This window comes from Choristoneura fumiferana, chromosome 30 (assembly GCF_025370935.1).
Source record: "Choristoneura fumiferana chromosome 30, NRCan_CFum_1, whole genome shotgun sequence".
NCBI lineage: Eukaryota > Metazoa > Arthropoda > Insecta > Lepidoptera > Tortricidae > Choristoneura > Choristoneura fumiferana.
In genome coordinates this window covers 1,550,232-1,577,669 of record NC_133501.1, presented here as the reverse complement: position 1 = coordinate 1,577,669, position 27,438 = coordinate 1,550,232, and the positions used below count along the sequence as shown (strand labels likewise).

The window sequence follows — 27,438 nt, the reverse complement described above, 5'->3', positions numbered from 1 at the left end:
TTTTTTTTATTTGCCGGATTCTTGCTTTTACGGCATTAAATCCCCCTGTAACGTTACTTGGCCATTGGCAAGTCATGTTCCGTTCCGCCAAGTATTAAGTAGAATTAGAATACAGATCAAAAACCATTCATATGCAGCGAAGTGTAACGCACGCTTAAATAAATAACTGTCAATCAAAAGTGTCAAAAAAACATATGTCGCGCAGTATTTTGTAAACTTTATCAGTTTTATTTATCGTATTTACAACTAATTGCTCTTCTATTTACTCATTACGATATCTTGCTCAATTTACAATCGATTAATTACTGTGCTAAAGTTAGAGAGCTCTAAGTGAATAGTTTGAAACTTCAGTCCATTGTTTAGCATTTGAAGCTCCAATAAAATGTGTTCAAATGGTCCAAACAAGGTGTGTTGACTGCGAGCGTCATTGTTGGGTGTCCAGACAGCTATTTATAACATAAGGTGCTCCATTTTATTCTATAACGTGAGTATAAAACACCTTAATTGGCCGTGAAGGTTAAACCTTGGTCATAAAACTTGTGTTTTAAAATGTGTTTGTTTGTAAATAAGCGCTTTGTGTAAATAATTGGATTGTTTGCACTTTAAAGCAGTGCAATATTTTGAACGAATGTTTGGAAATGTTATTTCTGGTGTTTTTTGTATTAATATTTGTACATGGCTCGAGTATACCATATGTAACTAATTAGCCCATGGTATATTTTGGTTGATAGGTATTTGCGTTAATTCAGAACTGATTATTTTTTCATTAATTTGAACTGCTGGTGTATATAATTTACAAAAATTAAGCATATAATTGGCTTGGCATGAATAAAAGAAATCATTTTTAAAAAGTTTTTAATTTTAATTTGTTTTAATTTCTTGGTAACTTTAACAAATATTTTTTTGAAATAAAATTGTTTTCGTTTCAGCACTACACTGCAAGAGCCAAGAGTGCAAAAAATGGACAATATAAAGAAAACTGAGATAATCAAGTCTACTCCAGAAATTAGCCATGACAATATGAACAACGAGGTGTCATCCACTTCAAGTGATGACTACACCCCTGTGGCTACTGTAACCAAGCTCACCAAGTACTACAAACACCACACTGAGTCTACGGTTTCGGATAACGAGATGAAAGAACGGAGACCTAACCGCATGCAGTCTCGTTCCCACTACAAAAGCACAGGCAATTTACTTGACAATTCACAAAAAGATGTCAACCTGAATGTGGTACAAAATAGCTTAAGCAATGTAGATTTAAGTTTACACAGAGAAGAAATAAAGAAGTTTGAGTCGTTACAAATACCAATAGTTGGTTATGAGGTCATGGAAGAACGAGCAAGATTTACTATTTATAAGTTAAAAGTTGAAGATGATAAACGGGACCAATCATGGCTTGTTTTTAGACGGTACACAGACTTTGTTAGGTTATACTCGAGAATAAAAGCTGAGCAACCTAATATATTACTCCCTTTGCCAGGCAAGAGATGGTTTAGAGATAATTTCGATTCAGTTTTCCTTGAGGAGCGTGTGAGAGGTTTACAGGTCTTTATAAATGCTATATTGAAGAAGCTGCCGAATCATCCAGTTGTTAGGGAGTTTTTTTGCCTGGACGAGCCTCCGCAGGTCTTCAGCTATCAGCCCGAAGTGCAGGCTGTTTACGGAGCGCTGGAAGACTCTATAATGATGTTGAAGATGCAGCTGAAGCAGAAAGATGCGACATTGATGCATTTACAGAAACGGGTAGCTCAGTTAGAGGCACAAGTGCGTAATTGTTCGAGTTGTAGTACAAATGTTAATAATAATAGGGTATAAGGTTCAAGTGGTTCCGAAGTTTGGATAGGTTCCTTTTTGAGAAAATGATGCACATTCAGTGAGGCAATTAATTAACAAGCAGACAGGTAACAATCAAATGTTAAAATTCACATAAATCTACTTTCTTTTTCTAAGTTGCTACAGTACACTGTTGACAAACTGGTTGTTATCATCAGTTTAGGATTGGTAGCAGACTTTCATGATGATTTTCTTGAGAAAATTGTGTGGTGGTTTCCGATTGCCTTCCACACTGCTGTGATAGAGTCCAGAGTTAGCAATAGTGAGAGCAGTTGCCCACTTTAGTTGCCTTTTTTTATTATTTTATTTTTGTTGAGGCTTTGAACATTCCAGGTGATCATGTTAGTCTCATGCTGTGCTCTCTCCTTTCCTCGCACCAGAGCCGGATTTAGGGGAGGGCAACCAGGGCTATATTCCCAGGGCCTCCACAAAAGGGACCTCCCTACAATAGATTTTGTTTTTTTTTTTTCAAATTTAGACAAGTAAACACTAGTGAACAACTATTCATCTATATTTGTTCACTTTAATCAGGCAATCAATAAAATATCAAAATCTCAAATGGCCCTCATTTTATTTGGAAATAGTTTTTTCCTCCACTCTTTTGTGCCCCAAGGCCTCCAGACCTCTAAATCCGGCCCTGCCTGACACAAGCGACGTATCAATAAGTGGTATACTCATTGACCTGTCCTAGTCGCCTTTTATGCATGCATCCATTCTAAAAACTAATATGTTGTTAATTTATTTTATCCAGTTTAATATGTTATTAACCTATTAAATATACTAACTGGCCACCATGGCTAACACAGATGTTACTTTACCTGCAAGCATAATCATTATATCTCACACACTCATTTGGTCTACTTTTTTATTTTCTATGAAGATTAAAATATGACTCAAAATTTAACTTTTTTGTAAAAAATATTTTAAGTACTGTTGTTCTGAAGTGCATATATTCTATTATTATAGAACACGGGATTTTTCCGTATTATACCTATTGATAGAAGAAACATAATTAAATTACCGCATTGTGCTTGTGTCATAATTATATCACGGCTTCAACCATCTTACTGTTAAATTCTTTTTTCCTATTATTTTCTCATAAATTAAACCTATCCAAACTATAAGTATCACATTTATGGTCATCTCATTACTAGTTATTAAATTATACAATATGTTAGTACAAATTATATACAATAGCTATATACTGGTCCTGATAATCCAGACTCTTTTATAAACCTTATTTACGTGACGTATGGCGAAACTTGACATTAGAATTGTTGTATCAACCCAGACCTGTAGGTAGAGAAAAAGGATTTTGTTTCGAACTTGAGCATGAACTAACTGACTTCATCACTTTTTAGAACAGGCAGCCTAACGAATTCAATATTAAGTTACTGTGTTATTTACTTATTTATAATTAGGATTAACAATTTGGTGCGAATGTTATTCAAAAATGTATTATATTACCAAAAATACTGAAATGTTTAGAAATTTCATTGTTAGTTATGTATTCCTTTGTATTTATGTGATAGAAAGTATTTTTCGGCTAAGCTAAGTCTCACATTTTTCTTTAAATTGCTATTTGACACCAACAATCAATTGACATATAGACGGTGTAGGAGCTAGGGTTCTTTCTTCGTATCACTGGCTCGACAATGCCCGCGTGAGCACACTGCACAGCCTCCACACTCGCCCACGGCTCAGGTGACACTGACGCTGTGCACTCACACACGAACACACGAGACAGTGTATGTGTGCCTTTAGACATACACTACATCCCTTCCTTGTTAATAATAATAAAACAAGCATTTACATAAACCAAACAATTGTTTAATTAAACAAATACAGAAATCAAATGTCCCTTCGTTATAAAAATATTACTCAATAACTAAAATACAAATAGCACTTCGCTTGTAATCAACTAAATAAACAGAGTTAGTTTTTTGTTCAAATTATGATTCTGTTTGAGTTTCTTGTTCCTCTAGATCTCCGCCCTGGCCTATTCCTTGAACTGGGGTCCATTCACCGTTTATTTTCTTCAAGTGGACTACATTACGTCTCAACATTTGTCCAGTCTCATCGTTTCTTACCGTCACGTCACCCTGTTTTACACTTTCAACTGTGTGAGGAGTGGGACTAAAATTTGAACTTAATTTGTTTACCTTTTCCATGTTTTTAATGTATACTTTATCTCCTTCACTAATGTTTGCATCCATAGCTCGCCTTTTCAAATCCCCATACTCCTTTCCCTTTTCCTTTACGATTTTGTCTCTATCCCTTACTTCTGCGTCAATTTCTGTCTTCTCCAATTTGTCGAACGACGGGATTTTGTCTCGATTCAGCCGTCTAAAAAATAGCTCTGAAGGCGATTTCCCAGTTGTTGTGTGTGGTGTGCTGTTGTACATAATAAGGTATTCCCATAAGCTGTCCTTGAGGTCTCTCTTTTCTATATGGCTAATCTTTAATCGCTTTAAGATATCTCGATTTTGTCTCTCGACCTCACCATTTTGTTGCGGCCAATATGGAATCGTGTGGAGGAGAGCAATATTGCATTCTTCACAAAACGCTCGTAGCTCGCTACTTACAAACTGTTTCCCGTTATCAGCTGTTATTGACAGTGGGTAGCCAAGTCGACTGAAAATTTCTTTAAGTAGTTTTATTATCTGTGTGCTAGTGATTGTTTTTGTTATCTTCACCTCCTTGTACCGACTGTAATAGTCAACTACGACTAGAAGATAATCATGATTCGGTAGTGGCCCAAGCAAATCCATAGCAATGTCCATCCATGGAGCAGAAGGAAGCTCTCGCCGCTTCATCGGCGTGGGAGGATTAGGCAAACCCACCAGAGTACAACTTTTGCAGGATTTTACTAAATTTTCAGCATCTTTGTCGATTCGCGGCCACCAAACCTTTGTGCGCAATCGTCCTTTCATGGCGACAATTCCAGGGTGACCTTCATGAGCTGCATCGAGTACAGCTTTACGTAACTTATGAGGTATTACGATCCGGTTTCCTCTGAGTAAAATGTTCTCGTAAAAGCAGAACTCATTTTCGAAAACTTTATAACTTTTGGCTAGTTCAGTCCATTCGTGGTCGTATAAACCCTTTTTACATCTTTAATTTCTTGGTCAGTTTCAGAAACTTCTATAATATCCCTCATTGAGACTGCCCTTGGTCTAGACTGCTCTACAATTTGGTGAACATGTGCGTCTTCTCCTTTCAGGGGCAACTCGGTGTGTGCGCACAGGCGTGATAAAGGATCAGCGATGTTGGTTTTGCCTGGTTTATAAATGACGTTATATTTGTACGATTGCAATCTAAGGACCCATCGTTCTATTCGAGCACATGGCTTTGATCTTGGTCCAAACAGAATCTCTAAAGGTTTGTGATCTGTTATAAGATCAAATTCTTTGCCATATACGAATATGTTGAAATGCTCTACAGACCAAACAAGCGCCAGAGCTTCTTTCTCCGTTTGACTGTATCTCCGTTCACAATCTGTTAGAGTTCTGTTTCCGTATGCAATAATACGTGGGCCTTTTGAGTCAATCTGTACTAATACGGCACCTAAAGCTACGGGGCTTGCATCCGCGATTATTTGTGTCTTGTCTTTGACATCGTAGTATCCTAGTGATTGTACTTTTGTCAATGTTTTCTTTAGCTCATCAAATGCTTCATCTTGTGGGTTTCCCCAAAAGGGTTTAAGGTCGGTGTTTTTTCCTAGTTTTTTCCTCAGTAATTCCTTTAAAGGTTCTGTTGTTGTTGCTAGATTCGGGATCCATTTGTTCACGTAATTAACAAGTCCGAGAAAACTTTGCAGTTCTTCTATTGTGGTGGGGGTTCTAAAGTCTGTTATACTATTGATGTATTTTGGCAGTGGCTTTACCCCATTTGGAGTCAGGGCATGCCCCAGAAAATCTACCTTCTGTACTTTAAATGTGCATTTGCTTTTGTTAAGTAAAACATTATTTTGTTCAAGAACATCTAATACCCGCAGTAACCTGTGATCGTGATGTTCTTCACTATCTCCAAATACTAATATATCGTCGATAAAATTGACAACACCTTCACACTTTACTAGAATCTTTTCTAGTATTTTTTGAAATGTTTCTGGGGCACAACTAACTCCAAACATTAATCTTTTATATTGATACAGTCCTTTGCCCGTAATAAAAGTTGTGATATATCTGCAGTCTGGATGTAATTCAATTTGATGAAACGCATTCTTTATATCCAGTTTGCTGAAGTATTTTGCCTTACCAATTTTTGGTAAAAGTTGATCCATGCATGGTAAGGGATGGTTCTCTCGTATAATGGCTGTGTTAGCGCGCCGCATATCTACACACAGGCGTAAATCACCGTTTTCCTTCAAAATGGGTACCATGGGAGAAACCCATCTAGAGGGGCCGTGTACTTCTTCGATGATATCACCAGCTAGTAATTCTTCGATGGTCTTTTCGATTTTCTCCTCTAGTGGAATCGGTATACGTCTGTATGGTTGAGATACTGGTTTCAGTGAACTGTCGATAGGAATTTCCACAAGGACATTTTTGAATTTAGGGAATGGCAGGGCTGCTGTTACTTCGTTCACCTTGTTAACTTCGATGCCAATCTTCAAAACGCCTAGCCGTATAGCTGTTTCTTTACCCAACAAATCTCTTGTACCACCATCAACAATGTATACTGTGGCGTGTTCTTTCCGATCTTTAACTTTGATTTCAGTTTCGAAGGATCCTTTGACATTTAATGGTGTTTTACTTCCATAGGCTAACAGGGTTTTATCCGGCTTCTGTATCTGATTTTCTACCCTAACTTTTGCATTTTTTAAGTTTTTCCATGTTTCTGTAGTTATTAAATTTACTTTACATCCTGAGTCCACCAGCATTTCAGTTTCCACGCCTCCAACAATGCACCCAATGGTGGCATCATTATCAACGTTAAAGACATAATCTACTTCAATTTTTTTCTTTTTAGACTCTTGAGATTTCCTATCTTTATCTTCTCGGTCATCAGATTTCCTTTTTGTAGTCTTTCTATCTTTGCAAAATTGGCGGAAGTGTCCTATCTTATTACAATAGTGGCATGATTTTGTTTTTGCTGGGCAATTGTCATAATCTGAGAAATGTTTGATACTGCCACATCTGTTACAAGTCTTTTTCTGGAATTTTCTCTGTTTGAATTGGTAAGTTTCCCTCGGAATGTTTTTATTATAATGTACTGCATTAACTTCTTGACTACCTTGTGGTTTACTTGCATAGTTTTCCAGTTGGTTATTTACAACTTCCAATGTGTTTGCTTCAGTTAGTATTCTTTCTAAAGTAATTGAGTCACCGACTGTGAGAATTTTCTTACGTAATTCTACCGAGGTACATTTTCTCGGTGATTTGATCAATAAGGTGATCCTCTTTTTCCTTTGCATGGAAATTACACTTGTCTGCTTGTTTCCTAAGCCGTACTAAAAATTTTTCAAACTTCTCTCCGTCCTCCTGTTTCATTAGTCGGAACATGTGACGCTCGTAGACCCGGTTCTGTCTTGGCAAGAAATATTCATCCAATTTTCTTACAGCAACCTCGAAAACATCAACATTTTCGGCGGCTGCAACATGTGCACCAGGTAAGTTGTAATAAATTTCTTGCAGGCTTGTTCCCCCAAAGTGTAATAATGTAGCTCTTTTTTTCGGGGCAGAAATTATATCCGCAGCCTCCAGATAGATAGTCAAAGCTCTCTTCCATTTTTCCATCTATGACTAACGGAGGCGTTGTCGCCTTCAACGTCTAGTACTTCCAATGGCGGTAAGGAGTTAGCCATAATTCTTCACAAGTCCAGCCAGGCAGACCTGGAATAAAAACACCCCACTATTTTCAAGTGTTCACCAATTTAATGGAAGTCTCACTAGTCTATTTAAAGACGCTACAACATTTCCAATTTAATTGAGGTCCCTCCTGTCATTTTAAAGACACGACCGGATTTCCAATTTAATGGGGGTCTCACTAGTCTATTTAAAGACGCGACCACGTTTCCAATTTAATGGAGGTCCCTCCTGTCATTTTAAAGACACGACCAGATTTCCAATTTAATGGAGGTCTCACTAGTCTATTTAAAGACGCGACCACATTTCCAATTTAATGGAGGTCTCATTAGTCTATTTAAAGACGCGACCACGTACAGTCTCTACTAAACTGTAACTATAACCGATGTTGACACAGCAAATATACCACTGCATTTGATGTCATCAGTCATGTGATCTGATGATATCCAATTGGAGTTAATTTATTCTTTTTTTTAAATACTTGAAATTTAATTTAATTGAAAACAAAAATAATATTTTGCACGTGCGGCTACAACACTTCAGAATTCTTAGTCGAGGCAATCCTTAACCAGCAGGGCTACTACGAAATTCGAAACCCGAAGCTCGCGTCGCGCGGTCTCTCCGACCCTCATACTATTTAATACGAGAGCGAAGGGGACGGCACGACACTAACCTCGGTTCTCAAATCCCGGAGCAGGCCCTCAGGCCACTTTTTATTTATTACGATCAAATTTGAATCATAAAGTAAAACAGCTAAAGTTTATTTTGAAATATAAGTATACATACATTAACCCTTATTTAGACGGAGTGGAAAATAAGTGAGTTACAATGGTGATGATGATCAATTCTAAAGGTGCGATATGTCTGTAATGTCTGTATGTCTCGCTCGTATGTGCGAATATGAATCACAAATCTGAATTTTGTGTAAAATGTCATGCATGATACATACATTGCCGTCGATAATCAATCTCTTATCTATTCCTAGTCATCAACATTGCAATGTAACGAAAGCCGCACGGCACGACACTCCTTTTCCACTTAACTTACAGGCTTTGGTTTGGCTATTTATTTCCCAATAGTATAAAAAAAATATTTATTTATTTTTGTCTTAGTTTCCAATATTATCAAAAAAATGTTTTTTTTCTTTAACTTTTAGTTACTCTCTTTCTTTCGACATTAATACAAGAAAGGAGAAAAAAAAATATATTTCCTGAACAAAAAAAAATATAATAATTAAATTATTTAATTGCCCGTGACGTTAGCACTCAACACGATGAAAATGAAATAGCATGATATGAAAGAGGTTCACGCATTACTGAACCTAAAGACCATGACAAAAAGTTCAAAATGGCCAGCATCGATTTCCCACACAAATATTGCAACTATTATTATCAAAAGTATTTTTTAAAATATTAGAACATAATGTAGAATAAGTCGAAGGATACGGCTTTACTCGAATCGACCTTATATTCATATCTTTAAAGCTTAAACTTGATTGAGATTTTTCCATTCCATAATGTTGTAACACTCAAAATAACAAAATATTGGCGCCAAAGTGCGAGCTTGTTTGTTTACGTTTAAACAGAAATCAATGATTAATTGCTCTTTGTACCAAGTTTACTATTACGAAAATGCTACCTTTTGACTCGTCGCCACTTGTAGGAGCTAGGGTTCTTTCTTCGTATCACTGGCTCGACAATGCCCGCGTGAGCACACTGCACAACCTCCACACTCGCCCACGGCTCAGGTGACACTGACGCTGTGCACTCACACACGAACACACGAGACAGTGTATGTGTGCCTTTAGACATACACTACAGATGGTGTTAAAAAATCCTGTTCGATAATTTAACCCACAATATGGCCACTGATTAATAGTATGATATAAGTGAAAAATCAACGAAATTCGAAAAAAATAAAAAAAATATTGTGTAGGTATGGAAAGAAAGTTTTCTTTTGACCCAACTTCCATATATTTTATTTTTGGAATTAAATTGTTTTTCTTCCAGTTGCATCATATCATGGCAAACAGTAGCCTAGATGTAGGTTAAATTATCATACGGAATTTTTAACACCATGTATTTTATGACTTTTTGACAACTATTAATTGAAAATTAATCTACTTTTCTGCATTAAAATGGAAATGGTTTTTATTAAAACAATGTCTTAGATTTTTTTGTTAATGGTGTTGAATAACCTATCGTCAATTTATTGTAATCTCTCACTAGGTGCTACTTGTCACTATTTAGATATAGTTAAGCATTTACTGTGTTGCATTTTTCATTTAGTTTAGGTCATTTATTTAATGTACGGTTCAAAAGTAGTACATAAATGCTATTGTTGATGTATTTGGCATTTGTTTCGTTTCATATTTTTAATGCCAGTAAAGGCATTTTGTCTAACACACTTTGAATGACAATCGTTTTTACCACTTCTTTCTGTTAGACAGTGTAAGACGAGGGTAGAAAGAGATGGAGGATGCGATCGCGAACGTCAGCACGTAAAGCCGAGTTTAGACTTGCAAGAGAAATCGTGCAAGTTGCATTACATTGCGGCGTTCGATTGACGGCTACAAACTCTTTGGCTTTACGGCCTCTTTTCGATTTCTTTGGATTTTTCTTGTAAGTCTAAACTCGGCTTTAGACAATATGTACGGCCGGTCTGGTATGACCGCTGATACTATTAGCTTAGCAGAGGCGTATACTTCTCTGCATTTTGTATTTAAGACGTGAAAATTTGTTTATTTTTGACATGCTATGGATTATTTAAGCGAACGAATTAAATTAAATGTACAAGCAATATTAGAATAGAACGCCTTTCGCGGCAGTTAATATGAGGTTTTGTATCAATAAAAGTGAATTGGTTTGATTTTTGTCTTGTTTTTCGAGTCCCTCTTGTTTGTTTAAGTTAAAAAATCACAAGTGCGGGTAGTTCGAGATACGGGTGCGATTATACTAATTGTAATCATGTGCTGGTAATTCGAAACACTCGTGCTGCTCAACAAATGTGATACTTCAGTCTACTTGTGACCACGGCCACTGCAATCCCTAGTGTGGGTGTGGCTAACAAAAAAAAAAACGAATTGTCAAGATGTTGAAGTAAAGAAAAAAAATGTACGCAGTGTGGGGTCAGATTATATTGGTCATTGATATTTACGGACAGACATAAAAACAAGATTTTCAGACTTTTCTAGTTGGTTGTGTTATACCACCTACCAAACCTACCTACCTTCATACCAAATTTAAAGATTCTGAGTTCACGGGAAGTACCCCGAGAAAAAGGGTCTTGACAGACAGACAGACAAAAAGTGATCCTATAAGGGTTCCGTTTTTTCCTTTTGAGGTACGGAACCCTAAAAAAACAGTAAATTACATATTTACACCGCTGGTAACTCCAAAATTTACAGGTCGGGGAATCAAGTCATCAGCAAATAATAAATCTTTTCATTTTTCAAATCGTCGCTACTTTAAAAAAAACTCGAACCTCAAAATAGATAATTTTCTGAGTGAACTTTATGAACCTAAAAGGTAAAATTTTGTTGACATATTGATTTTAGATAAGAGATTTTTCGAAGTAGTGACGAAATGCAATTTATCGAATCGCATAGTACAAGATAACATTAATAAATAAAACAAACTATTAGCAAAACTATTTATTTGTAAATATATTGCATAATAATGCATATACACTTAATTGCAAATAAACTACGATTTACTTCCTGTTACAACATAAACTTCATCCTTATAATTAAAAAAAAGCTACAACTAAATTTCGTCACTACTTAAAAAGAATCGCGTATCTATAATCAATATGTCCACAAAATTGAACCTTGACATGATGATCATAAAGTTCACTCGAAAAAAATATCAATTTTGAGGTACGAGTTTTTTTTTAAAGTAGTGACGATTTGTGTCTAACACAAAAAAATACCTTTTACAAATTGAAAATGGAATCATTTTCATCGCTATTACTAACAAAATAGGCACATTTTGCGGCTATTTCGTCGTTCATCAAGAAATTGTAATTTAACAAAATACATTGAAAGTTCAGCTATAGCTGTAGAACAGAAGACAAAAACAAAAAAGGTACAACTGTACTTGGATAAAAGTTTGTAGAAATAGAATACACATATTTTTCATACACAATTTCGATTTAACAATTTTGACAAATTCAAAATGAGGAAAATAAAGTTTTTATTTTTATTTTCATGAATATTGTTCTACGTATACATATCATGTAGATAAGTTTCCAATAGCGTAATAATTGAAAACTAATCCTGATCTAGTCCAGATGTTAAATAGAATCAATATTGCTGCAACTATTAACTGTCAGAAATAGTACATTACTGACTGCTGGGCCTCATTGTCAAAAGCAGTCGGAATCACGTTTTCACCATTTCTTTCTGACATACGGTATAGGATGTGTGTAGAAAGAGCTGGAGAATGCAATCGCGAGTGCCCGTGCGTTAGACAATTCGGTCCCAGGGCCGAACTCAGAGGTCTGAAGGCCATGAGGCAACGAAAGAGAGAATGGTAAAAACCGGCCAAGAGAGTGCCGGACATGCCCAAGATAGGGTTCCGTAGACATTATGGAAAAGTCAAGTAATATTTTTTTCCGGTTTTGTACAGAATATTCCCAGTTAAGGTATATTTTATACCTTAGGCTGCTATTTACTCTTAACCCTTAATAAGGCAGAGGCGATTTAGCGACCACTTGCATTGAGTTGGAAACTGAACCTTATTAATTTCACAACACATCACAATTTCCATTGTAATTATTGCAAAAATACGACTAGCTTTGAAAACATTCTTTGTCAGGTATGTATTGGATAGCTGCTTTTGATTCTGTGGTAGTTGCCTCCAATAAATGGGGCCTTATTAAGGGTTAACTACTAATAATTCTCAATCAAGCAAACTTAACCCTTATAGTTTTCCTTGTATGTTTGATATACTTAATATCATCATGATTTTCTTTTAATGTTCATATCAACTGTTCAGCTGAAAAGCTTTTAATGAAAATTTAAACTTTAAAGTTCACAAACAGATCGAAAATCGAAATTGAATCGAAAAATCATCTTTGAATTTTGACTACGGAACCCTAAAAGAGACTTAAGAACAAAAGGGATGAAGCCCCAAATACCCTCTCACAAAGATAGCCCTCAGCTAGTCGGATGTTATGGGTCAATCAACTTTTTTTAGGGGCTGTTTCATCATCCATTGATTAGCGTTAACTGACGGTTAAATGTGATGCCGTCTCCGTCTATTTGAACTAAACAAATAGAGACGGCATCACATTTAACCGTCGGTTAACGCTAATCAATGGATGGTGAAACAGCCCCTTAGTGTTATGTTATTCTGTCTCGTGACTCAGGAGACTTCAGTGATACACTTTGATAGAAAAATGTTTGCAATGTATACTATGAGAATGCTTAGGAGATGAGCTATGAAGGAATTGCCTTAAAACTGTCACAACTTCTAACTTTTAGTGGATTTGTACCCCATTAAATCATACTTTTAATGAGTAACGTTAGCATGGCAACAAGGTACACTAAAACTTTGATTGACCCAATTAAGTCTGTGATGTGACTATTGACTAGAACTACTCAATTACTGAGTGTTGACCTTAACGTCCATGAACTCGACCTGTTTCTTATGCGGGAAGACTTTGTGTACGCGCTTGCGATGCGTGTAGAGCGACGCCTTCTGCTTGAAGCTCTGCTGGCAGATATCGCAGCTCAGTGGACGGGCGCCCGAATGTATCACTTCGTGCTGGTTGAGGGCCTTTTTGTCCTGAAAGAAACAAACAATTTATACGGCTTCGGATTAAATGCTCTGAATGATTTTTTAAATTATTATGAAATTAAAGTTTATTTTTTATTTATTATCGTGTTTCATGATAAATTAAAAATGTTTTTTCCAAATTAAACTTCGTCGCGTTCTTGTAAAAATCCATTTTAAAAATAGGTACTATGAATGATTGACAAATTAAATCATTTATGTCAAAGAAACCTATAGATTAAAAATAAATTAAAAGACATGAAAAAGGTTTTATGATATTAAAGAAAAAATACTACTTATTTCTTCTCAAAAGAAGAATTTAATTTTGACAAATAACGCTTTATAAGTAAATAATGAATAAACTAATTACATGAAGCAACATAACTATTTTAGCTTGCCCCCAAACTGACCGTTAGATAACGACGTTTACTACGGATTAACAAGATGCTTATATATTTTTTAATGATGGTATTCTGTCCCGTGACCCAGGAGACATCAGTGATACACTTTGTTAGAAAAATGTTTGCAATGTATACTATGAGAATGCTTAGGAGATGAGCTATAAAAGATTTGCCTTAAAACTGTCACAAATCCAATCTTTGAATTTTTTGAATCAGTGAATTTGTACCCCATACAATTATACTTTTCAAGTGACCCGGGAGACGTTACTATGGCAACCAGATACACTTAAAAAGTTGATTGACCCAAATAACTCTGTTTTTTTTTTATATACCGCCTTTTGATTTCACGAAGAGTACGGAACCCTAAAAATAAGCTTTGAGTGGAGGTAACTCACCGTGAAAGCCTTCCTGCATATCGGGCAGACGTGGTTCCTCGGCTTCTCTTTCTTCTCCCCGTGGACTCGCATCATATGCTTCTCCACATTGGCGCGCGACGCTATTGGCTGTAACACATCATCAGTTCCGGGCTACACAGGATGATTTGGGAAACGTGAGCTGGACCAATCCTACCGGATTCAGTTGAGACTAACTATATCGTACCAGTGTTACCGAAATTAACGTATTTTTTTTAAATGTTGCAAACAAAAAGTATACAATTATTATTGCTATGTCATCTCGCAATCGAAGTAAAAAGCAGAGTGTAAAACTCTAGCGTTAAATCCATTTTCCCCTCGACGTGTCGATCTACCCTCGCCGTATCGTTGCTATGAATACCACCGCGGTACGGCCGACCTTCAGGTTCGGTAAAATGGCTCCCGTTGAACAATCTACTACGTGCCCTATTTCACGAAGCTCAAGTTACAACTTACAAACGGTAGTCTTTTTTTAACAGTATGCGTTAAATAATTATCGCTTGTAAATTGTAACTTGTACTTCGTGAAATCCCTGGTCTAACATCTCTGGTAGCGTGGTGTACGGTTGTGTTGCTCTGAAGATGAGCTCTGGTTAAGTTCGAAACGCGTCAGTGTAGTGTGGTGGTGGTGATAGATGGGTTTGTGTGATATATGTGTGTTCTTAGAGTGTGGAGGTGGAGGAACTGCATGAACACGCATATCTTGCATAAACTTAGCTATCATAAAGTCGCGGGTGAGCAAATTGTTTTAGATCATTGATATGGGCCTCCGCAAAGTAACGCCTGATTCAATAAATTATTCAATCTACAATGAGGGCTAGGCTATCGTTTTTTGTCTTACTAGATGGCGCCACTGTTGCGTGAGGTTTTTAAGTATGGCTTTCTGTTTATTACGGGCGTGAAAACAATGTTTAGATTAAAATCATATTTAATACATCTTAAAACCGTACCATAAAAATATCGAGCAACCACAGTCCCGTTTTGTTCGGAAAAAAAGGGAGGACAAAAGTTTTCGAAAGACAAAACTGTCTCAAAACACAGACATTCATTGCCCCTTAACGCATAATTGCCATAATTAATTTGGGTTCAGGTAATGCAAAATATTCACAAAATGTATTCTAATTATAAATAAACCCGCGTAGCTCACCAAAAATGAAGAATGAAAAATGAGATTTGACATTACGGAGACCTCACACTACACTAGCGCCTCTAGCGGCGAATCCATACGCGATAGCCCTCATTGTCTTGGAGCGAAGCTGTTTTGTTACCTTATCACAGACGGGGCACTTGTGCGAGGTCTTCCCGAGGTGCTGGTAGTTGAAGTGGTCCTGCATCGCCTCCTTGGTCGGGTAGCCTTTGTTGCACATCGGACACGGGAACCTAAGGGACGGAAATGTATACTAGGCCTTTAGGCTGCGTTCCCACCAGAGATGTGCGAGGATGTGAAGCACAGTTCTGGTGGAAACAGCCGAGCGGAGCGAGGCGAGGTAAATGAAGCGTTTCTATTGGTCTATGAAAAAAAAACAATTAATTGACAAAAATTTACAAAAATTGAACCGACTACAAAACACCATGAAAATAATTAAGTTTGGGTTTTTTGGAATCTTTTTGTATTTTTTAGATTTAAATTCCAAATTTTATGTTACTTTTACGGTCATCCCGTAAAACCCATTTCGAAAATACGAACTGAAATATAGATGCATAGAAAAACCAGAAAAATAAGACCAGCGCTGGCAATCGAACCCAGGTCCTCGGCATTCCGTGCCACGTGCTATACCACTACACCACCACTGGACAGTGATACAGACACGAATTTCTCCTATGCACCACATATCTCAGCTTGTTTGTTTTCTTATTTAATTTATCACTTAAGCAGCGACACTAGCGACTTCTATGCTGTAGCTCTCATCGAGAAACTTTCAGCACCCCATTGGAACTAACCGCTCACCCGGACAAGAGAAAAAAGAAGAAGAGAGAATTTTCTACCTGTCTGAAGTCGGTCGGTGCCTCAGCACGAGCCAGCAGGAGTGGACCTATAGTCATCTACCTCACTTACGCACTTTATATTGGGCTTCAATCACTTCTGCGGCTCGTGCTGAGGCACCGACCAACTTCAGACTGGTAGAAAATTATTTTCATGGTTTTTTTGTAGTCGGTTCAATTTTTTGTTATAATTTTTTTTTCACGCTTTTTAGTGTAAATAATCTAAGATACAATAGTTTAATATCAACAGCTCGTCACCTTTTACGAAAGATTGCTTTTTCCGATGCAGAGACGTTCATTATTGAGGAGTCCTGGTGCTTCACCACCCGTTTTACCATATGCATTACGAGAAGCATAAATTGCTTAGCAACTGTGTCAAAGTAATTAAAATTCAACCGGCGAAATACTTGTTATTGAGTAGTAACTCCGATGGTCAACTGTGGTCTTCATCATCAGTTCCACTTCACCAAATGATGATTTTGAAAAGCAAATGCACGAGTTACTGCTAATATATCCAATTTACTATAGGTGTCCCCTACAACATTTGAAGAGTTCCCTCGATTTCCTTAAGATCCAATCATCAGATCCTGATTTGGTGCTTATGGGACCTAATTGAAGACATTTCTAGACGAACGCAAAAAAAAAAACAAATCGCTTCATAAATGACGGAGTTCTGAGGTAACAAACATTAAAAAAAAATACAACCGAATTGATAACCTCCTCCTTTTTGAAGTCTATTAAAAACACATTCCTCGCACATCTCCTGGTGGAAACGGAGCTTTTGGCGGTAACCATAAGACCTGGAAATTTCAGGATTATACTGAACTAGACTTTACCTGCGGTTTGGCATGCGTAATCCATTAGATACCGCAGTTAAATTGCGGGATTTAACTAAAATCTCATGGGAATTATCAAAAATAGGGAATATTACTGCATTTTTATCCCGTCGAGTGCAGCACTAGCACATATACCATGTTTATGGTTTATGTTTTTTGAGTATCTTAAATGTCCGTAGGATGCCGTAATATCATATCGATTAAATTTATGGAAATATAGCTCTATTGCTACTATCGATGTAAATTATTATTTTTGTTATACAAATATGTCATTGATTTCTATGAAAATGAAAATGATTATTTTGCTGGAACATCACAGGTTCCATAGCTATAGTATTTAATACTCTTTGATCGGTTTGAATCAATTGATTGTGACGCACTATTAAGTATGTACCTAACACATGTATGAAGATTATCGTCAATCTGGCAAATAAAATGATTTGAATTTGGTCATGATCCGTTATGACGACAAAATACAAAGAGAACTGTCGTCGTCATGGCGGTTTTTACGGTTTGTGCTAGTCCCCCCTGCGCAGAGCTTTGCCTAATATGCCCTATTGTGTCGTTTTCATTGATGTTGCATTAAAAACAACCGTGCCCAATTTCATGACTAGAGAACCAGCCCCCGAGAATATCGGAATAAAAAGATATTCAGCTATCTTCATACCTATTTCATCGAAATCTGTCCAGCTGTTTAGTGTGAAAGGTACAAACATACATAATACATACATACACACAACACACCCACACACACACACACACACACACACACACACACAACACACACACACACACACAATTACATAACACATACACATATATTCACTTTCGCATTTCAAATAATAGTAGTGGGACACTTGTAATTTGGAAGAAGGACTTACTTGAAGACTTGATCTGACGCATGCGCTCTGGAATACTTCAAATGCGCCTGGTATGTCGCTAAATGTGAGAAGATCTAAAAGAAAAAAAAAAAAAAATGTTAAAGAATTGAAAGCAAAAAATAATAAAACCTTTTGTTTTTAGCCTGTCCTCTCCCAGAGGCACAATTTGTGCCCAAATTCCTTAGATCCTGTTATCACTGGGAGATCACACATTAACTTAATCTAGGTACCAGTTTGAAGTCGGTGCCTCAGCGCGAGCCAGGGGAGTGGACCTATGGTCCTACCTGATGGGCTTCTATCAACCTCTTGGCTCATACTGAGGCACCGACTTCAAATTGAAACTTAGATTAAGGTTAAACAAAAAAGGTTTACTATATTTGCTTTTCAGTTTTTTCGCTGGTTTGATTTTTTTCTTAAAAGTTTTTATTTTACATCTTTTTTCCCACCCTTGGGGTTTTTCCAAAGTTATATAATACCAATTTCAAGGTTTACCCTATCCAATAAAAAAAGAATTATCAAAATCGGACCACTCTGTAAAAAGTTATGCGTGGTCATACATAAAAAAATAACAAATATACGAGTCGACTTGCAAACCTCCCCCGTTTTTTTAGTCGGTTAAAAAATACAAGATTTAATGTAGACTGTATTTTTGTTGTTTTTTCTCTTTTTAATCGCCGACGCAAAAGAAGTGTTATGATTTGACGCCAATATTTGTCTGTCTGTATTGTAGCTCTCAAACGGATGGACTGATTTTTTCCTTGCGATGGTTCTAACATAGCTTTATGTTTCATAAAAATCGATTTTGATATATGAGATTGAACTTTGAAATGACGGCGGTTTTTTCACGCACGAAACTCAGTTATCGAGTCTGACCCGCACTTTTGGGCTTTTTACTCGGAACCACTGGGGACTATGGTATGACTCGTTAAGTACTCCAGTAGGATTTGACGAACCGATGGCCAAGTAGTTAGAGAACCTGACTACGAAGCTTGAGATCCCGGGTTCGTATCCCGGCCGGGGCAGATTTCGTATGAATAATACGAAATACGAATGTTTGTTCTCGGGTCTTAGTATTTAAGTATGTATTTATCTATATGTATAAGTATGTTTATCCCTTGCCTAGGGTCCATAGTACAAGCTTTGCTTAGTTTGCGACTAGGTCAATTGGTGTCAAGTGTCCCATGATATTTATAGGATTTTACGATGCCTTACCTTGTTGCAGTCGGTGCACTCATACCGACTCTTATTCTGGTGCCTCTGTATATGGTACTTGAGCTGTATGACGCGCACCATTTTGTGGCAGATCGGGCACTCCTCCCGCGGCAGGGGGCCCTCGTGCAGTCTGCAAAATGATGTGAGTGAGGACGAGTGAGTACGAGCTCGAGCGAAGGCGAGGGTTTCAAAGGCTCGTGTTTTAATAGATCAGCAAATAAATAAAAATCCTACTTCATACTTATATTATAAATGAGAAAGTTTGTGTGTGTGTATTTAAGTTACTCCTTCACGCTTAAACGGCTGGACGGATTTGGATGTAATTTGGTAGTATGTCGATAGCTGGACATCTGGAATAACACATAATCTAAACTTTTTATCCCGATATTTCTACCACGGGATAGGGATAAAATCTCAAAATATCTACCGCTGAGCTAGAGAGTCATGATATTTGGCATAGTTGTTTTAAATGCAACGTTTTGTCAGTCTTACAACAGGTGACGTCGCGTGGAACTTTAACTGGCTATGTCTTTATAATTTTGTGTTTAATTGACAAAAGAAAAAATAAGAGGCTGTTTCACCACCCATTGATTAATTTTAACTGACAGATAAATGTGATGCCGTCTTTGTTTGTTTTGTTCGAATAAACGGAGACGGCATGACATTTATCCGTTAGTTAAAATTAATTAACGGGTGGTGAAACAGCCCCTAAGTGTCCAATATTTCTGATAATCTAACCAACTAATTAAATAGCGCCAATTAATATTTTATTTTTAATCCCAAATATATTAAAATAACAAACTGAAACATAGATGCACAGAAAAAAACAGAAAAATAAGACCATCACTGGGAATCGAACCCAGGTCCTCGGTAATCCGTACCGCGTGCTATAACGCGTGCTACAACCACTGATGGTCAACGGTACCGACACGAATTTCCCTATGCACCCAATATCTCAGCTTGTGTTTCTTACTTAGTCACTTAACACGCGGTACGGATTACCGAGGACCTGGGTTCGATTCCCAGTGATGGTCTTATTTTTCTGTTTTTTTCTGTGCATCTATGTTTCAGTTGTATTTTCAATTTCGGTTTACGGGATGACCGTAAAAGTAAAAATTTGGAATTGAAATAAAAAATACAAAAAGATTTCAAAAAACCAATCCAAATATATTATTTTATTTGTTACTCGCTGTAAAGTTTTGGTCTCACCTTAAATGTGTTGCCAGAGTGGTCCGGTTCACGAAGCGTTTCTTGCAGTGGTCACACTGCAGCCCCTCCCTGTGGTACCTCGCCACGTGGTTCTTGCGAGCGCGGGAGTTTCTGAAAAAAAAACATGACACAAAAAGGTGGGTATAGTCACCTGCATTAATATCTGCCACGCGGAGGCGGAGCGTGTAAATACAGGGTGTAAGTGTAGCCAGCCGATTATGGTCTATTTTTTTATTCCGTGGAATTCTGACATTTCTTAGTGTTACTAGGCAACAAAATAATTCCCGAAAATTTAAACGAGATAAAACAAAACCAGGCAATAGAAAGCACAAATTTCTTACATATTCAAATTTGAAATAATGTAATAAATCATTAATTAATACGTAGTTAGAATAATTTTGGATCAAACTATTTAGTAGACGTAATAAATTACCTATTTAACCCTTTTATGAGTAAAAAATAAATTGACTCTGGTATCATTGCTATGATTGACATATATCGCAAACCTTCGGACTTAAATCATAATTAATAGTTATTAAGTTTCAATATTCGTCTCAATAAGTTTGTAATTTACAATTTCATAGACAAAGTACATAGGTAAGTACTTAAATAAAAAAAACGTCAAATGTCATTCTTCTGTCAAAAATATTAGTCATTCGGCTTCTGACTTGAATGTTTGAATGTGCTCGCCCTCCTGTTTCGTGTTATTTATGTCATTTTCGTTGATTTTAGTCTTATTTCCTTGTTAAGTTTTTGTTTTGTTTCGCACAAGATGAAACCCCAACCAGGCCCAATAATACATACACTATTTATTTACTCGATATTCTCACGGGATCTAGATAAAATCTCGAAATCTCATCAATTGGTTATGGAATCCTGAAATTTGGTACTGTTGTTTATAATGCAATATGTATGGACATATTTGATACGCCGTTAGCTGAAAGGCTTAAAATCTACTACTAATTTAATTAATTAACTACTTTATTTTTTTTTTAAATGTGCTTTTACTTACCCAATGAGTAAAAGAACAATAATAACTTTTTATAACGGATACAAAGTCAAAGTCAAAGTCAAATATCTTTATTCAATTTATGCTATAACAAGCACTTATGAATGTCAAAAAAAACTACCACCGGACACCACACTTATCGATAACATCCTGTATATCTTACTCGTTCTACCGGCCCTAAAAATAGAGTCATCAGTTTATGCACACTGCGCTTTGTCAGATATTGGCGTTGTTGATTGTACAAAGAACGCGATATCGAGTCGCCAGGCGTGGCAACATCACATCATATAAAACACAACTGTTGAGTTTTTGGCACTGAATGTTAATAGACTTACTTGAAGAACATGTCACATTCAAGGCACTGATAGCCTTCTATGGTTGTCTTGGAGAGAAGCTTGCGCAAGTCTCCTGGTTTGGGCGGGGTCGACGGCGGCTCCTTTTTCTTACGGCTCTGCACAAAAAATATTAAATACATTTTTCTAAAAAATATTCGTAAAAGTCTACATTATTCCTTACATATCAGAAGGCTAAGTGCATAGTTTATGGTCAGCGAGAAATTAAAAAGTTAAAAAGATTGCAGGCGCGCTTAGCTCGACAATAATGTATTATTGTCGGGTCTCAAACTTTTTAAAAAGTGAAAACGGCCATGGAGTTTATTTATTTATTTATTTTAGGAAAACAAACAGCTTTTTATTGGATCTGAAACAGCTTGTGGTGTTTTCGGTGGAAAAGTACACCTGCTGTTTTTTTTAATGAAAAATTTAAAATTTCAACCGGGACGACGGGGCGTCGGGATGAATGTTCGGAGGGACGAACGGACGTTGTTAGTGTTGTGTCGCTGTGATGGTGTGACAAATAAAAATGACCAAGTGCGGGTAGTTCGTGATACGAGTGCCGGTACTATTAGTGATCAAGTGCGGGTAGTTCGAAGGACTCGCGCTGCTAGGCAAACTTGACACCCCACACTTCAGTCTACTCGTGACCACGGCCACTGCAATGTTGCCGAAACGTCGAGGTAAATATTACTCGTGTGTGTTAGCGTGATAAGTCCCGTTGGTGGTATTTTGAATATGAGTGAAAATCACGAAAGTTTAAAACGATACACTAACAGTTACGCCAGTAGTGTCTTAGATAAATTAACTTCATCTAACCTCTAGATTGTCCCCTTAAAGTTAACGGATGTCAAAAATAACACGGTGTATAATCTCAAAATAAATTTATTGATCATCATCATCAGCCGGAAGGCGTCCACTGCTGAACAAAGGCCTCCCCCCTTGAACGCCACAATGAACGACAACTCGCCACTTGCGTGAAGCTATGAGCGCGCTGAGCCTGTATGAGTGTCGTTATTGGAGGGTGCGAAGTACTAGGTGGGGTGATGAAATCTATCGCAGCGCTCCTAGTGGCCAAAAGAAGAAATAATCTGGCTCTGTCATCTGTCATACTCGTATGAATCTGTCATTAACAAAGCAATTTGTATAGACTTTAACTACCTAATTTTAGTAATAGATGTTTGTGTTATGATGCGTGCTTGAATTATTGAACACTGTCCGTGTTTTGTTCTTAATTCCTCTACATCTCTGACATGTCCAGCAACAATTTTCCTTATGAAGCGGTTTGTGGTTGAAAATTTATATTGAGTGATACTCACAAAACCGGTCTTCAAAATTATACTCATTTTTATCTGAAAACTATATTTAATTTATTACTAGCGATATAAGAACAATTATATAATTTTACTATTATTCAAAGAAACCAATAAGATAGCTTTATCTTTTCGTTTTACAGTAAAAGTACAACTAAACATGAAATAAACAAACCCTGACATAACGAAAATAAAACACACTTTTTGAATAAATTTTACTTACCTCATTTAATTTTAATGACCAAAAATGAACTCACAACCAAAATCACGGTATCACAGTAATTTTGTATTATAAATGAATACGTTATAGGTTTGATTTTTATCACAATGTCGCGATGAAATTTCAAAACGTCAGAGCATCAGAGCCAAAACAGTTGCAGACGCTAGGTGGCGCTGAGGTCGTGCACAGAGCCAATAAGAACTATCACCTCACCTTCCTCTGCTTGTGGATGTCCCCTATTTTGATGAGCGCGCTGGGCAGTGGCTTGTCCATGTGAGCGTTGACGTGCGCAGTTATAGCCGTGTTGAGTCTCTCCGAGTGCCCGCACAGCTTGCAGATGTGGCGCGTGTAGTGTTGTTCCACGTGAGATTGTAGCTTAGAGTCCTCTATGAACACGTAGCAGACTTTGCAGGGGGAGTAGCCGGGTTTCTGTGGAAGGTATTGGAGTTTACTTTTTAGTACATTTTTACACTCACTTTTAAAGAAAGAATAACATTAATAGGGTAGATTTCTGAGTGAAAAAAAAAAATCTATTTAGTCCATTAGTTACATTATTAGAAAATATTTCGACACGTTCAACCAAAAAATTACAAAGACCAAGCGAGTCAAAATTCGGGAGTAGGGGCCCGTGATGTCACTCTTTAGTAAAAATTATACGTAGGAGTGACGTCACGGAACTCTAATTGGCTTTAACCCTTCGTCTGTGTTTGATAAGGATTAGTACCAAATTGAAGGCTACTTTTTTTTAAATCATCAGAATTTGTACTTAAGAGAAGTCTCTTCGTTCCATTCTCCATACAAACGTTATCCCGGTCTCATTTGAAAACTGGCAACAGAAATAGATAAAATTTTGTAAGTATGGACTAGACGTAATTATCTATGCCTGTGGTTTTTCAGATTTTCATATAAATTTGTAATATCAGAATTACAAGAGCTCAAAAGTCGACAAAAAAAAAAGATGTCAACTTTGCACGAAAATTACAGACTAATAAAGCATTTTTACAAAAATCGAAAAACCACAGGCATAGAAAATATAATGAATATCTTGATTGTAAAATATCATCGATTTCTGTGCTATACTTTTCGTATAATATGAGGACAACGAAACCCAAAATTCAACCGCCCAAATCTCGATATAAATTACGGACGTCGTTGCGGAAGGCATGGGGGGGACGGCTGCGAGCGCTTATGTCATGAGCGATAAAGACAGCAATATCCCAAACGAACACCTAATGCGGCCGCGCGGCCGGCAGGGAAACTTCTCTTAAAAACAAAAGAGACTAGAATGCCGTATTTTTTTACTTTCCGCGGACGAGGGGATAAACATAACTTTTTGTTAAATTGACAAAAGAAAAAAATACGTCTGTCATTTTTTGAAAATCTGACGGACTAATTATACGTATATGTTTAGGAATATAGCCTGACATACATGCCTCTGCATCGTCTGGGCAACTAGGCCCATACAATAAATACCTCGTTGCGTTCGTAAATCTTGCTTGGTTACAGTTAAGTCGTTTTTCTTTGAATATTTGTGATAATTACTGCGCGACCGGCCCTCTTCGAAGGGACCAGCCTGAAAACCAGCGCTGGGTAACATAAGCCGAGATTGGGCATATGCTGAGATTGGGACCCATTGCCCTTACTATGCGAATTGTTATAAGTAATGTCCTAAGTTTAGTATTCTTTGTTTGTATTGTAATGTCTAGGTAAAGTTGTGCAATAAAGATGTTTATTATTAATTATTATTAAGTTCCAAGGGAGGTGTTAATTACTATGAATATTAGGTTTCCTTCCACCAGATCGTGTCTTATCCGACCGCAATCAGAACAAGAATTGATTATACTCACTTCTCTGTGTGGGCCACGAAATGCTCTTCGACCTGTTGTTGCGTGTAGAACCCGATGATGCAAAGCTCGCATTTGTACACGGAACTGGCGTACTGGACTTTTCCTTCGCTTCTTCTCTGAAAACCAATTTAATAATAACAATAATGATTTATACAGAAAAATTGCGGTACAATATAAAGAATACAATCTTTTGACAAAATCTACGTAACTATTGGACACTTACTGTTAAAGGCTGACCAGAATTATAAAAAACCTTGCCATATTGCGAAAAAACGATAGAACTAATTTCTTGCACTGGTAACAATCAATTCAAATGTCATCTGTCTATTGCTGTCAAAGTTTAACGTTGTTTGCGCGTCATATTTTAAAGTGTTATTTTAATATTTTTTAGCGTTAAAATGCCGAAGATTATCTATAGCCTTGGAAGGAAAATAATTCACAATGTATAAGTATTTGTCATAAAAAAGTCTGAAGGATTAGAAATATTCCTTTATATAACATCACCCACACCGTTGTCAATATAACTGGTAGGTATCGTATAGTAAGTGTAAAGAATGTTGCAATATAAAACGTATGAGTGCTGCCCTCGCGTCTGGTTTTTTATATTCCTGGTCAACCTTTACATTCTACGAGCGACAAGTCGAGTAATATCTATATATAACGGATAATTGTTATTATTAACTAACCCATCATTACATACAACACAATCCAATGACTCTTGATTTCTGCTAAGCAGTAGAGAAAAAAAAGGTAAAGGCTGACCAGGAATATAAAAAAACCTGACGCGAGGGCAGCACTTCTACGTTTTATATTGCAACATTCTTTACACTTACTATACGATACCTACCAGTCATATTGACAACGATGTCGGTCACGTTCATGTTATGTAAAGGAATATTTTATAATCCCTAAGACTTTTTCTATGACAAATACTTTTAAATAATTTTTTTATTTTATTTTAATGATTACCTGGAAGCTTGCATTTCCGTTTCCGTCATGAATTCAGTAAAGAACCCTTGCTTCTGCGGCGGAACCTCCTCTTTGGGCTTCATGGGTTTCCCTTTGGTTATAATAAGAGCCTCGATTTTTGGCGGTTGTTGCGGTGGCACTCTGAAAATAATAGAATAAATAAAAAACCTTTTATTTCCAGCCTACAGGTGTAATAAAGATTATTGTTGTTACTACCTATATACTTTTTAACAGTTTACAACGAAAAGAGAAATAATTATAAAAGATTAGATATGTAATCTAAGTTATCTAAATATATACTTAACTAATTATAATTATTATATAGAGCATGTTTTTAGTAGGTAAGCATTAGTATTATATATTTTCTGCTGGAACCCCCCTCAGGTAAAGGCCTCCTCCAAAGCTTTCCATTTCTCCCGGTCTTGGGCTATTGTTTGCCATTGTGGGGCAGCTAGTTTTTTGATATCGTCATCCCATTTAGTAAATGGTCTTCCTCTATAGCGCTTGCCCAATGGGCCTTTCCATAACGTAACTGTTTTTGTCCATCTACGATCCTTAAGACGCGCTATGTGGCCGGCCCATTTCCACTTCAACTTTTGGCTATAGCTGAGTGCATCTATTGCTTTGTTTTAGATCTTATTTCAGTGTGCCTTATCTTCTGTACTCTCTTGATATTTAACATGCTACGTTCCATTCCTTGTTGACGTGTAATTATTTTATGTTGTTGGTAAACTTCCACGTACGTCAGACAAGGAATGAGACAAGAGTCCATGATTGTTTTCTTTAAATTGATAGGCATTTCACTTTTAAATATCTCCTTGTAACTTCAGTAAGTATGCTTGACTCTTCTCTCCACTTCTAGTTCATTACTTTCTCTGTTAAATCCAATTCGTTTCCTCAAGTATACATATTGATCCACATAATCTAACAGCTCATTTTCGATTTTGATTTTTTGAAGTTGGCCATGAGTTTGGTGTTTGTGATGTTCATTTCTAAACCCACTTGTCTGCTTGCTTTATTAGAGTGTCTAACATATATTGAAGTTGTAGGCTCGATTCTGGCAGTAAAACCAAATCGTCCGCAAGTCGTAAGTGGTTTAGGTCAGGGTTTCTCAAAGTGGGGTACGCGAACCCCTAGGGGTTCGCTATTCGACGGTAGGGGGTTCGCGACAAGGTTTACGTGATGTTGGCAGCAAGACTGGCAAGATTATTAAGATTGGTTTTGGAGTAATACAAAAAGTTGTATTTTTTATTTCAACTCCAAATTTGTTACTTATTTGTTTGTTATTTGTTGTTGTTGGTTTTGGTTTGTATTTTCGTTTGGCAAAGACGAAATTTATTGGAAATTTATTGAAAAGCCAGTTTTATTACTTTCTTGGAGGGGTGGGGGGG

At 36.9% G+C, this 27,438-nt stretch overlaps 2 protein-coding genes across 3 annotated transcripts; one reads left to right on the top strand and one right to left on the bottom strand.

The window, feature by feature from the left end:
- Positions 1–173: 173 nt before the first annotated feature.
- Positions 174–2,303, top strand: LOC141444934 (sorting nexin-16-like). 2 transcript variants are annotated; one of them, XM_074110712.1, is made up of 2 exons: positions 174–462; positions 930–2,303. In XM_074110712.1, exon 2 carries the CDS (start codon positions 961–963, stop codon positions 1,816–1,818), a length of 858 nt encoding a protein of 285 aa, XP_073966813.1. In that variant the 5' UTR covers positions 174–462; positions 930–960; the 3' UTR covers positions 1,819–2,303. The 2 variants fall into 2 exon arrangements, with proteins under 2 accessions (XP_073966813.1, XP_073966811.1); XM_074110710.1 differs by having other exon boundaries at positions 174–484.
- Positions 2,304–11,833: 9,530 nt separating this feature from the next.
- Positions 11,834–25,959, bottom strand: LOC141444453 (zinc finger Y-chromosomal protein 1-like). The gene is made up of 10 exons (XM_074110001.1): positions 25,926–25,959; positions 25,079–25,194; positions 23,445–23,660; positions 21,702–21,817; positions 20,358–20,468; positions 19,149–19,278; positions 17,937–18,010; positions 15,505–15,616; positions 14,220–14,327; positions 11,834–13,435 (listed from the first exon to the last, which is right to left on the bottom strand). Exons 1-10 carry the CDS (start codon positions 25,957–25,959, stop codon positions 13,253–13,255), a joined length of 1,200 nt encoding a protein of 399 aa, XP_073966102.1. The 3' UTR covers positions 11,834–13,252.
- Between the last annotated feature and the right edge of the window lie 1,479 nt (positions 25,960–27,438).